This window comes from Nelumbo lutea, chromosome 6, assembly GCF_056320005.1.
Source record: "Nelumbo lutea isolate HS-2025 chromosome 6, American lotus-T2T, whole genome shotgun sequence".
Classification (NCBI taxonomy): domain Eukaryota; kingdom Viridiplantae; phylum Streptophyta; class Magnoliopsida; order Proteales; family Nelumbonaceae; genus Nelumbo; species Nelumbo lutea.
In genome coordinates this window covers 63,571,345-63,585,407 of record NC_142689.1, presented here as the reverse complement: position 1 = coordinate 63,585,407, position 14,063 = coordinate 63,571,345, and the positions used below count along the sequence as shown (strand labels likewise).

Here is a 14,063-nt window from a genome sequence, read left to right as displayed (position 1 = left end):
GTAATACTTTAGGATAGCAAGGGCAGTTTGGGAAGAGTACCATATTTTCTTTTTTCTTTTAAAATCTTTTCATGAAATGCGAAAAGAAAAAAAATGAAAAAATACTAAACCGGTCTCGGGAACATCAATCTTTGGCGGGTCCTAACATCTTAGCCATTCAAACATGCATAGGAATCCGTGTTTTGCGGCATGTGAAACCCAGTGCATGTTGTGAATGGTGTAGATGCTAAGGACCGACCAGAAATGATGGTCCCTGGGACCGGCTTAGCATTACTCGAAGTCGAAGAGAGAAGAATTACAAACCCACTGGATACCTTCAGCTTACCTACTCCGAACTCCGAAGAATCTTTGCGAGCAGAGAATACAAAATCCCAAAAGCTACAAAAAAATATTAACATATTAATTAATTGGATTATTAAAACGTAAAATATTTATATTCCGCCGAAAGTACGGATGCCGGAGATTCCGACTCAGGTGAGACGTATGCCAGCGGTTTACCGACGAGTCGACGAAAACCGCGTCCAGCGAGAGCGAGTGAATCGGATACGCGACGACCCGAAAGTGAGTTTTGTTTGGGTTGTCGAAAACCGGCGTTGCAACCGAATCTTCGTATTTTAATCCTCTATTCCGGGTTTCCAAAACCACCTTTTTTTTTTATCCCCGGATTCCGGTTTTTCGGCATCCAATCACTGTGTATAAATCCTTCTCTCTCCAACCCTCTCCATTTCTCGTATAATCTGGCCTCGGTTAGAGAATAAACGGAGAGATCTGAGTGGGAGAGCGAGAGACACCAAAATGGGTTCGACTTCGCCGGAACTGAGCTTGGATTTTAAGCCGACATATGTCCCCCAGACTATTAGTGGTTTTCTGAGGGAGCTCTCGACAATCGGAGATATTTCCCAGAGGTCGTCGAAGCTTGATGACTACGTTAAGAGGTTAGAAGAAGAAATGAAGAAGATCGAGGCTTTCAAACGCGAACTTCCTCTCTGCATGCTTCTTCTTAACGATGGTCGGTTTATTTTCTTTTGTGACTCTCGTTGTCTTGTTTCGTTTATTTGGGTTACGGGTTTTTGATTTCAGACGATTTTATATGATTCCTTTCTTGTTTAATTTCTGCTGCAGCTATTGTATCATTGAAGGAGGAAGGAATGCAGTGTACGACATCGAATGTTCGACCTGTGATGGAAGAATTCATTCCGTTAAAGAGAAATTCCGACGAAGATGTAAGAGCGAAAAAGGAAAAAGAGAGCAGAGACAAGAAAAAATGGATGAGTTCTGCGCAATTATGGAGCAGTAGTGGTTATTCTAACAAGGACACCAGTTACGATAGGAAACAAAAATCAGTAGTAGATGGGAAAGAGGTGATAGTGGATTTCTTTTTTATTTAAAATAAACTTTTCTTCGGTGAGTTTGGGAACTTGGTTCAAATGGACATCTGTAATCTAATGGCAGGTAACTGAACCAGAGGATCACTCTGTTCCTGAGAACCCATTTCAGTCCTGTAAGTATAGGAGCCGGGGAGGAGCATTTATGCCGTTCAAGGGATATACTGGTTTCCCGGCAACGCCGTTGAAGGAAGATAAAGAGGCTTTGCCAGTACCCGCACTCTCTCTTTTTACCCCTGGAATTAAAACTCCCAGACATGAACCGAACCCCAGTTGTCTGAATTCGAAGAACAGTCTAGGTAACAGAGCTTTTGCTTCCCCGTCTACTAAACCTCAATCGAATTTACAAACGGCCACGCAGCAACAGCAACAACAAACTTCGAGGAAGCAAAGGAGATGTTGGTCCCCAGAGTTACATCGTCGTTTCGTGAGTGCCCTACAACAGCTCGGAGGATCTCAAGGTTATCATTTAAAACTAAAAATAAGAATTTTATTAACATGAAACCCATGAACAATAACTACTGGAGAATTAATTTGCAGAAAAAAAAAAGATGATTTAAGCAATTATAGATTTCTTCCTTTCTTTTTAACTCTTTCCAAAATAAGAAATTTTAAATTACTTTGATTAGGAGTTGTAGCCTTGTAGTTATTGAATGAATAAGTGAGAAATGGAAATTAGTGACAGTCATGCTGCATCACATTTTCTTTTTCTTCATTCGAGCTACATCAATTAACAAAATGTTCTGACAAAAAAAAAAAAAAAAAAAAAAACTAAGAAGAAAAATGTCTGTAGAATGGCTACTTGGCCTTCCTCTTTTCAAATATCTGATTGTCTTTTAAAATTTTGTTGCAGTGGCTACACCGAAGCAGATTCGGGAATTGATGAAGGTCGATGGCCTCACGAACGACGAAGTGAAGAGCCATTTGCAGGTGGGTCTTGAATCTCAATCTCAATATTTTTCTTTTGTTCCTTATTTTATCCTTTTTGGTTTAATTTTCCTTCATGGGGTAATCTTATGTAAATATCCTGTTGTTTCAGAAATACCGGCTTCACACCCGAAGACTTCCTGCCGCCTCATCCCCTGCAAATCAATCAGTTGTTGTTTTGGGAGGACTATGGATGCCCCAAGATCAGTTTGGAGCCTCCTCCAAGCCAAGCAGCGCTTCGCAGTCTGGCTCTCCCCAAGGGCCTCTTCAGTTAGCAGGGACTGCTGGAGGTATCTCCACTACAGGTGGTGACAGCATGGAAGATGATGAGGATAGAAGATCAGAAAGCTACAGTTGGAAAGGCCACCTTCATAAATCAGGCGAAGACGATGTATAGAGACATTCACCATGAATTTTGCAGATAATTACCATTCATGGGGAATTAGATCATGAACAAAAACAAATAATACAACATACAGAATTAAGGACCCTCTTTAGAGGAACACAGAGGAGAGAGAGAGAGAGACGGGGGGAGGAGTGACATAAAGAGAGAGAAAAGAGAGGTTATGAAATTTTGCAGGTTTTACAATCATAGGTTGTAGAAATTTTGTTTTGTTTTCCCTTTTTGTTTTAATTTAGTTTTGTTAAAATCACCGAAAAAAATTAATTTTGTTTCTCCTTGTTCCTTTCTCGGTTTTGGTCAGTATGAGGAGGTTCATGTAATACCATTGTGCAGGAAAGAAACAGAAAAAACTTTTCCAAGATCATACAGAGCAGCATTATTTTCCTAGAAAGTTCAGTTCTAGTATGTGGAGATTGATTGGCCAAAAAATTCTGCATGCAGTTGGATAGTTGTGTTTAATGTGTGGAGTTTGTCTGGTCCAGAAAAATCTGCTTTAGCTGGAGTCTTGTTTTGGCCATTTCTAGCATGACCTTGTCCTCAATTCCAATCCTTGGTTGGTCTTGATACATCTTTGTTTTTCTGTTTTCCTCTTGATTGGATGGGAAATGCCATTTTACTTGAAAAATATTCTCTAAATCCACCATTTCATTCTCAGTTTATTGTCTAAGGATACACCAGTTTTTGGATTATGCAATTGCTTTTCTTCTGATGGTTTTTCCCATAATTTCTCAGAATCCTTTTTGTTTTCCATTAAAGGATAGATGAAGTTAAGGCAGTTTATTATCATCTAGAAGCCAAAAGCAATAAGCATTTATGCTTTCTTGGCTCTTTGAAGGTTGATGGATCTATTTGTTTGTGCAAGTGAGAAGACATTCTCTCCATCTGTGAGTTACTTTGAAGTTTCTAAAATGAACCCTGGTAACAAAGCTAGAACAAAACCTACCATGCATCCGCTATTTACAGGAGAACAAGAATAATGCCAGAGCCTCTTTTCTCATGTTGGGGATGTTTATATTCCTACTCAATATGCCTGTTTATTATGAAGAAGACTTGGATCTAATCCAATTGAAGTCAAATAACAGCTTGGTTGGAATCACCAGAGAACCAACTTTCTAGTTGCTTCTTGCAAGTTGACAGCAGCCGTGACCATTCACTTGCCAACCACCTTTGCATCTACATAATACAAATGCTCTCTATCTCCTTTCTAGCAGATGAACTTTAGACCCAACATTGCATCTATTTTTCCTGACATTGTCACATGGAGCCAATATTCCTGGCAGAATCTTCAGGCATTTTGGGAGATGTCCCTTCTCAGCGCTGATGCCAAGTTCAAGACATTCAACATCTCCGGTAAACTCATCACGTGCTTGATGAATCCAGATGATTACTTAATCTCTCCCCACAACTGCAGCTTCTCCTTCATCAGCAATCAATAAAGAAACTAATGGATCCAACTCTAACAAAAAAACACTTGATCTCAGGCTCTGAATTTCCTGATCCAAACAACAAATCCTTCTACTTCTGGGAGCATTTTGCTTTTCAGATGCTGCAAGGATTTTGAAAAAAGAATGTTCATGACCATCAGTTTCTTTTCCATGGTGTAGAGTCTAGAAACCATCAAACAAGTGAAGCTTTATCATGCCATACCATTGCTACATGTTTTCATAAGGCCTTCCAACTAATGAACTTAAATAATTCTGAACCTACAACTATCTTAAGAAAAACAACACAATCTATAAATTATTAAAGAGTTGCAGTGCTTGTATCACTACCACTTACAGACAATCCTGAGGCATATGCCCATGTACAGATAATATGGGGTTTTAGAGATGGACAGAACAATCGCTTTCATGAAAAAGAAAATGGGCTAAAGTTGAATCTCTTGGACAAGATATTGTGAGCCCACACAAATAGTCCCATTCTAGAAACAAACTGTTATACTGAATATTTGAATGAAAATGATGGGTTCTTAGGATCCCAAAATTTTTTTAAAAAATACTACTACTACTATTACAAATAATAATAATTCATGTGCATCTGCAGTACAATCAGTAGCAGTAGTGGTGGTAGCTGGCACATGATGGTTTATTTACAGGACACAAGAAATGCTTTCTTGGCCACAAAGAACAAATACACCCATAAAGATTCCATCCATCAGTGCTGAAGTTGATTCATATATAATATTTATCCAACTATTTACGATGGCGAGACAAGGATTTGATCATTAATTGGGTTGTTTTCACTTTTCAGTTAAACCCCACCCTAATTTAGTAATCAATCTGCAGACTGCAGCAAATAATTGTTGTACGACTAGAACATAACAGACCCCAATTAAACAATTATCATTGTGGATTGTGTAACAACAGGAGATTTGGGTTCTTGTAGATCAACTATGAAGTTTCCCTCCTTGAAATATAAGTAGATATTGAGATCCCAGTGGATTGGGATGGGTTACTGGGAAACCACAAGAACATTCAGACGAATTTGAATAACATGGCTTCTGGGTTTTTCATCCAGAGCTGGACTGGCACTGGCACTTAGCTAGATCACCAAGTGAGAGTGGTCCCGGATTCTGGTTTTAGTGGTGGCCATGCATGATGGGATCTGGATGCAAACATTTGATGGGGCCCAACCCAATTAGGAGACAAGGAAGACCAAGAATGGGATCAACTAAACCACTTGATTAACTTAATTCATTTTGGTCTTTTCCAGAAAACCCCATCAATGTTAGAAAGAAAGAAATAAATAAGATTGACAATGTAACAGATCAGCCCATCACGCTGCTCTTTTCCCTATCTCTTTGGTAATCTTCTGTGAAAGGGCCCACTTTCATGTGATAACAGACCAGAATTTGTGTTGAGAGACTGAATTTTGGGGTCTTGGTCCCTTCTGAGCTTTCCCTTGGATTCTTTTTCCTCTATTTTCCAAGTAAATTTCTTCCACTTGTTTATATAAACAAGAGCCCGTGTATTAAAAATAATGAATACATGGTGCTTCCATATTTTGTGGTTGCAGGTCAGCCGGTGACATTCTTTATTGGTCAAATCATACACAGGAGAGAGAAAGAGAAGGTTTTCTGAAGGTCTCCCCTTTTACCTGCACATTATTTTTTCTACTTCTTCACTTCTTTTTCTTAGGTGGGAGGAGGAGGTTTGTCGGTCACATTTGTTTGTCAAACAGGAACCCTAAAGCATGAAATAGTTCGGATAACTCATTTTCACTCCCATCTATTTGTACCAGTGCAAATGAAATGACATTGCGCTGCAAACAAGCATAATTTAACTACGGGTCAATATGAAGATTCTGAACCCAAAGTGCAATATACCCTTTTTATCATCTAGAAGGCAAGATTACATTTCCTGTTAGGAGATCAAATCTCCTTCCCATAAGGGGCCGTCCCACAACGCTCCACAGCACATCCCCGCCATGTATTGGGAACATCTCCCGATGATGTTATCATCGGTTCTGATACTATCATCAGGAGATGTTTCTAATACATGGTGGAGATGTGTTGTGGGGTGTTGTGGGGCGGAGATGTGAACTCTCCTGTTAGGTTAGGGGGGATATGGGGTATGTTCGGTTATGCTGTTACCCCTCCCCACAAACAATCCGGCTTGGGTCACATACATTCAAGGGTAGAGTTGAACAGCCGGTCCAGAGCCAGACAGGACCTCTCCAATATGATGTTGGTTTTTATGAATTCCATGGAACAGTAACAATGCTGAGGATGAATTCGGATTTACATGAGCATTCCTCACACCAACAGCACAGTATTTGTGATTGTACGTTATTTATAAAATACTCTCAAATTGTTATAATTCAATTTTTAAAATACCCTCAAATTCTCATAATTTTATTTGTAAAATATCCACAAATTATGTTTTTTAGATGGTTGCCTCAGAATGAGGAAAATTTGGAGATTCCCCATCTTTGGTGGAAAATGGGTGGCTTACCCCAAACCCGCCCTACCACTGTAATTGAAACAGAGATGGAATAAAATGTCTTGACTTACAAAGACGAGAAACAATAAAAGATGCCCCATTCCATGCACCGCACAGGCCCCGCTAGTATTCATATATTGTGATTCATGGGAAGAAGTTTCCAAAGCAAATCCGGATTCGCTGAGGACATAGGTTATATCAACTAATGTGTCACAATGAGAGCGCTAATGAATAGCACAAGCTGTTGAGTCTAGAGAGTCAAAGTTCTATGTATAGTTTAAAATCAGATTAGGTCCTCACAACCCCCCTTGTAGCCGTATAATTCTCTTTTGGATTTTTGAGTTGTCATTAGGTAATCAGGGGGTGGCAATTTAATGGGCTAGGCCAAGAATATAAGGGTTCTGGCCCAGGCCCGTTTTGGGCTGTAAAATTCCCATGAAAACTGCTTTGCAACCTGGGTTGGGCCTGGGTCATGCATCTAGCAACTAACAAGCATGCCGGGTGAAATAATTGCAATGATAACGATGATAATGTTGATGGTGATGATATAATGAATTTACACAATGAACAACTAAGCCACATGCTAGTCTTACACGGTGCATGATCTTACATTATACGGCTATATAATATAAATGTACGTAGTTCTTGTATATGTTTGGCATCGATACTACATTGTATATGTATGGGTTGGAAGTATCGTTTTCTGAGAAAATGTTGTTTTTTTTTTTTTTTTGAAAATGTTGCTAGGTAGGATGTTTCCCGGGGCAACAGCAATACCTTCTCTTTGGTACCAGTGCTCCATATCTATTTTCAGCATTGGTACCCATTATAGAAAGTCCACGTCACTGCCACATCATGTCCTCGTTGGCAGCAATGAATTCCAAATTGAGAAAACGTCGAATTCGGTGTTACTCTAGACCACGCCTTCTCAATTTCCAAAGCATGATTTGAAGTACCATTTTTTATGGAAAAACGGTTCCAAATATGTTACCATTTTCTAGAACACTGATTTTTCCAATGTGGCGCTGATGTGTCACCATTTTCTAGAGCAACAGCATTGATGCCAAACACTGCCCTTGTATGCTTGTAGTATTAAATTTTGTAATGCATGCAATCTTTAGTCCTTGGGATTATTAATATTTATTTAATTTAGATTGTGAAACTTTTTATCAATATGGATTAGTTTCACTCATTAGGCTGTGTTTGGCTGCACATGAACTGAGGTCCATTTGCTTTGCAGTTGGAATCAGAATTGGAATGGTCTATTCCACCTGTTTGGTTCAGATGAGAATTGAAATCGGAATTAGAATTAGAATTAGCTGAAATGGATTCTCATTTCCAAGGCAGAGTGGGGAAATGCTATTCCATCAGGAATGAGAATGAGATTTCAACTCTGCCCAATCCAACAGTTGGAAATTCGATTCCAAACCCCTATTCCCGTGAACCAAATGGAGTCTAAAAGTATTAAGAGTACCAATTGAGGAAATATATGGGTGTCCTGAATTTTGGACTTACATGACTAGGCATTTATAATCTGTCATTGGAAATCAAAAGGGATGTCTTTTCCTACAAATACAACTGCTTTTTTTTTGGAAAAATAGTTGTTTTTCATGACCATTTTACATAAAACCAAGTACAAGAAAAATATCAATTTCTGTGAAAATCAAATTGTTTTCCTTGATTTGCATGAAACCAAATGGACCAACAAACCATTTGATTGGATGATTTACTTGTTTAATCATTTGTCATGTTCAATTCATTTCAAATTACATTCTTTTTTTCCTTAAAACTTGAATTAAAAAATAAATAAAATAAGGGGAGAGAGAGAGAATGCAAAATTAGGGGCACCCCTTCCCTTTTCCTCCTCGTTAGAAAATGATTTCCAATAAGAAATTTAATCATACTCCTTATTCTATCCTAAGGTAGGGGTCATTATTTTCAGCCCAGTTGAGCTTAGGCCTGGGCCAATTACTTTAAGCCTTACCTGTCCAGCACAAGATTATTTATACAAATTAAATATATACATATTTATGTGTCATTTTATATTACATTTAATATTGAATATTGTATATAATTATTATAATATGATACATATAATACATATTGTATATAGTATTTACATTACATAAAGCATAACATTAGTTTTATAAATATATTATTTGTTATGTATGTATATCTATATTTAGTGTTATATGATATATATATTTGATATTCAATACTTGAAATCTAAAACTTGGCTCGGCCCATGAAATCTGAAAAACAAACTTGAATAGTTGAGAAATATTGTAGATCAAGGGGATGAATCTTTATTAGAAAATGACTTGTGGGAAATTTAAAGAAATATCATTTTTCGACAATTAGCATTTACATCTCAGAGGGTCAGGTTAAATGGTAAACCTACATTGACCTATTCCTATTGGGTTAGGATTGGACCAGCCTTTATTTGGGTTTCATGTTGGATTTGTTTTGGGGTGGTGTCAATCTGACCAATGTTTTCAATCTGCCATTGGCCTGGTCGGTCGAACCGTTTGAACGACACTTGACCAAGATTCTGAGTCTGGTTCAGTCAAAACCTATTATCTGGTTAAAAATTGTTGACTTGATCAAGAACCGTTGGCTTATTCGACCTAGTCATTGGATTGCAGGTTGCACATTCAATGTATGCAAACTTTTGGAGGCCATAACTTTGCAATCCAATGCCCAATTGGGGTGATTTTTTTTTTTATTTTGAATAACTTTTCAAGATCTATGCGTTCCAATGAGCCATAGGCACTTTGCCCCGCTATTTTTGCAAAAAAAAAAAAAAACTCTTGGCTTCAAATTGCAATTTTTAATAATTTTTATAAATAAAATTTTAAAAACTGAGTTAAAAAAATATAAATTAAATACAAAAATACATATAACATATCTAAGACATATTTATACATTATTTATTGATAAAATATATATTTATACATATATATATATATACATATATATGCTGATGTGGCACGATCTTACTCATTTGACCTGGCCATTAAACCAGTGACCCGTAACCCCGAGGCAAAAACAGTTGGGCCTCTGGGTCGGTTTTTAAAACATTCTAACGAACCCATTGATAACATATGGTATCATAATAATCGCACTACATATGTGATAGGTTGGTTGGAGTTAGTTTGGGTCTCCTAAACTAGGGAGGGGGTGGGGGATCCGTCATTCCCCATTCCTTTGACCTCCGGCCCTGATGATACTATGGTAGTGGAATTTGATTCCAGATCTCTTGCTTTTTCTTTTCTAAGCAAGAGATCAAGGAAGACACTCCTCGATGATTGTCCTTAGATTCCATGGTGGGTCCACAAGGTTGTTAAGACAATTGATGACAAACTTCAAATCACCCTCCATAATAATATTGAAGTCCCTGTAATTCAAAGTCACATTATGGGCTTTCCAAGCAGTCCAAGCTTCAGCCAAATTTAACATCTAGACCTTTCCGAGATGGTTTTTCACAATACAAGAAATAGAGCAAAGGCCATCCGAATTGCACGAAGCCTCCAAATTAATTTTAACAAACCCCTCATTAGGAGGGCATTTCCAATTGATAGGTTCCCAATGCTTAAGGTTTTCTGATACAGATTCTTCACTAAAGCTAGATTTGATTTCCAAGAAATAGTTAGTGGCTTTTTTTCCCATCAACATGGGAGGGGGAGTTCAACAATTACTAAAAAGAAAATTATTTCTATTTTTCCAGATAATCTGTAATAAGATGGCGCATTTTTTCTGGCCCATGGATCTTCGTTACCACTATTACTCCCACTTGGGTTTGAAATTTTAGTTCACCAATCTTGAATTGAATCATCATCACTATCCACCAATCTGATCGGATTGTAGCCACTAGTTTGTCGTTGCGTTGAGAGGAAGGCGACTGTCAACTGTCTCCTTTTTCTTATTCTAAGAGACGTGGTCTTATATTAGGGCATTTCGAGTATTTTCATAATTTTGGAGAATTTTAGGGGTATCTTGGTAACTTTTGATATTTTAGGGGTAGAGGTAGTTTGATCATTTGGGGTTAGGAGAGGTCTAATTGAAATTCTTATTTGATGGTGGGGATTCTGGGTCTAATTGTGAAGGGTTGAAATGTACATGGAAGTTCTATGTGTGTGGGTCAATAAGATTAGCCGAAATGGAATCCATTTCAATAAATGGACAAATAAGGGTATTTTTAATTGAAATTTGGTAGGGTAGGGGTTTTGGTTATTCTGGATTGATTGGTGGGGTTAAATTTGTACAATAGTACTTGAATAAAGGGATTTTAAGGTACGAGCAATCCAACCAATAAAAAAACCCAAAATAGAATCTCTTTTACTAGATAGGTAAATCGAAGATTTTTAAGTTAAAATTTAATGGGATGGGGTTTCTAAGGGGACTGGATGAAACCCTGGGGTTTGATCAATTTTGATGTGTTTGGATTAGGGGAATCAAAGGTATAGGTGATCTAACCAACAAGAAAGCTTAAAATGGAATCTCCGTCTGATGGATGAGTAGATCGAGGAATTTCGAGTTGAAATTTTGTACAATTAAATTTCTAAATGTCTTGAATGATTTGGAAAGGTTTGGTCAGTTCAAATGAGTTTGGGTCTAGGGAATTTGAGTTACGAGCATTCTGACTAACGAGAAAACCCATAATAAAATCTTCATTCAATGGAGGGGTGGGTAAAGGTGAAGGGATGGGAGATCAGTCATATGGATGGCCGAACCTTGCAGGAAGGTTGGGAGAAATTTAAAAAATTTCTTTACTCTCATCCGGGAATTCTATTCCCAATTTAGAAAACTACATTTTCATGGTTTGTTCTTGTAACCAAACCGGACCAAATCTAAAACCAAAACAAGGGAGGGATATACCTGATACGGAATCCACGTAAGAATGCTCCTCCCAACGTAGGTGTTCACGCCCAATGAGTGTACCAAATCTTTCCTCCACTGATGATGACACAACTTAGGGTGAGGCAGGATCAGCAGGTGGTTCTTCACCAATAACTAGTGATTTTTCAGCAAGAATCGAATGAGACAGTGAACACAGCTTCTAAGAAGAAACAATATCAAGATCAAATCTTGATCCAATCCAAGAACTGGAGATCGAACAGGGTGGGGCGGCAAGAGCAAGAAGAAAAAGAGCAGAAAGCAAGAACAGTCTAACTGTGTTGTCTTCTCTCTGTATTCAGCGAATGTGTCTTTGGAAGTTCGCCCTGTTCTTTTATTTATAGCCTTAAAGAGAAAATTTTCCTAATCTCATTAGGAGTTTCCTAATCCAAATCTTTTATTTGGATTTGGACTCTTTAAGTAATAAAAATAATCCCTTATCTTATCTGCAGATAAATATCAGCATTCCTAATCAAATTAGGAGTTCCTTTTATCCAAATCTTTATTTGGATTTGAACTTTTTAAATGGATAAGGATAATCCCTTATCTTATTTGTTGATCCAATTCCTAGATCCGCCCCTATTTAATTAATCTAATTAATCTAGTTTGAAATGGACTTTTAGGCCCATTAATCTTTTCGACTCACTTCCACTTAATGTCAGCCTTGGCATCAGTGTCAGACTTGGTGGTACATCAGTGTCAGCCTTGGCAAGATAAATCTCCCCAGATCTATCCAACGACTATGGAGATTCTAAACTAACACGAGTCTCATATGTGTCCAGTTTAAGGGTACTACACAAAAACACACCATAATAGCATTGTGTACTTTATTCATTTACAATAAATGTCATAATGTACATATGCTAATTGGAGCTAAGGGCATACATTGTCTAATAGCTCCCACTTTCACTTAGGTCCAATCGTGTACAAGCCGGAGTCCTAGACTTTCCACATGTTTCTCAAACACTTTCTGTGACAGTGGCTTAGTTAATGGGTATGCCACATTCTCTGTTGATGCTATCTTTTAATATCAATCTCCTAGAGATCCAATGTTGTCATACAACAGTGGAATGGGTGATGTGTTGAATTCCAAATTCCAGAATGAACACCTTCATTCATTAGGCAGCCTCACTTGCGACAATGTACTCGGCCTCGGTTGTGGAATCTATAATGGAGCATTGTTTGCTGCTTTTCCAACTAACTAAACAGGACCCCACTGTAAAGATGTATCCAGATGTAGACTTTCTATCATCTGGGTCTGACTAGAAATCGACATCGATGTACCCAAGGATCTGTAGTGAATTACCATCGAATACCAGACAAAACTCTTTTGTCCTTCGAATGTATTTCAATATGTTTTTCACAGCGGTCCAATGCACTTGTCCTGACTTATATTGGTATCTACTTACCACACTCACTGCCTGAGCAATGTCTAATTGAGTGCAAAGCATGGCATACATGATGCTCCCTACGGCAGAGGCATAGGGAACTTCCTTCATGCCTTCAATCTCCTCAGATGTCTTGGGAGACATACCCTTGGAGAGAGTGACTCTATGCCTGAAAGGAACATTTCCTTTCTTGGAGTTCTCCATACTGTATATTTTGACTATTTTGTCAATATAAGTAGATTGGGATAATCCTATTATCCTATTTGATCTATCTTTATGGAGTCGAAGTCCCAAGATATAAGAGACTTCTCTAAAATCTTTCATGGAGAATTACTGTGAAAGCCATACTTTCACCGTATTCAACATTCCTACATCATTCCCAATTAATAGAATTTCGTCTACATATAGAACCAAGAACGTAACCTTATCCCCACTGGTCTTCCTGTAAACACAATGCTCATTCGAATTCTGCTTAAAGTCAACCTATTTCATAGTGATGTTCCAACTCCTAGAAGCTTGCTTAAGTCCATATATGGATTGATTAAGTTTACATACCATGTGTTCCTGACCTGGAGCTATGAAACCTTGCAATTGCTGCATATAGATATCTTCAGTAAGATCTCCATTCAGGAACATCCATTTGCCAAATCTCGTAGTCATGGTATGCTGTTACAAATAGCAGGATCCTAATGGATTTAAGCATGGCCACGGGCGAAAAGGTTTCCCCATAATCAATTCCCTCTTTCTGAGTGTACCCTTTCGCCATAATATGAGCCTTGTAGATCTTAACCTTACCATCGGGGCCCTTCTTCCCCTTATAGATCCATTTGCAACCAATTACTTTTACCCCAGGGGGCGGATTTACAAGTGTCCAGACTCCATTGGTCTCCATTGAGTCCATCTCAGCTCTCATGGCATCTACCCACTTCAAGAAATCTATGTCCAACATGTCTTTCATATAAGTCGTGGGATCCTCCTTACTAGTCGTGGCTTCCACCAAGTAACTTTCTTGGTCATAGCCGTAACGAACTGAAGGCATGGATTCCCGGTTAAATCACCTAGGTTGGTTATTAACTGGAGCTTGTGGAACATCTCCCACTACTCCTGAGCTCTCCTCATCAAG

The 14,063-nt window shown here is 38.2% G+C and overlaps 1 protein-coding gene across 1 annotated transcript; it reads left to right on the top strand.

The window, feature by feature from the left end:
* Nucleotides 1-393: 393 nt before the first annotated feature.
* LOC148849242 (Homeodomain-like superfamily protein) lies at nucleotides 394-3,079 on the top strand. Its single transcript, XM_088951695.1, has 5 exons — nucleotides 394-1,009; nucleotides 1,123-1,361; nucleotides 1,453-1,846; nucleotides 2,239-2,315; nucleotides 2,425-3,079. The coding sequence occupies exons 1-5, from the start codon at nucleotides 796-798 to the stop codon at nucleotides 2,707-2,709; spliced, it is 1,209 nt and encodes a 402-aa protein (XP_088807821.1). The 5' UTR covers nucleotides 394-795; the 3' UTR covers nucleotides 2,710-3,079.
* The last annotated feature ends 10,984 nt before the right edge of the window (nucleotides 3,080-14,063 follow it).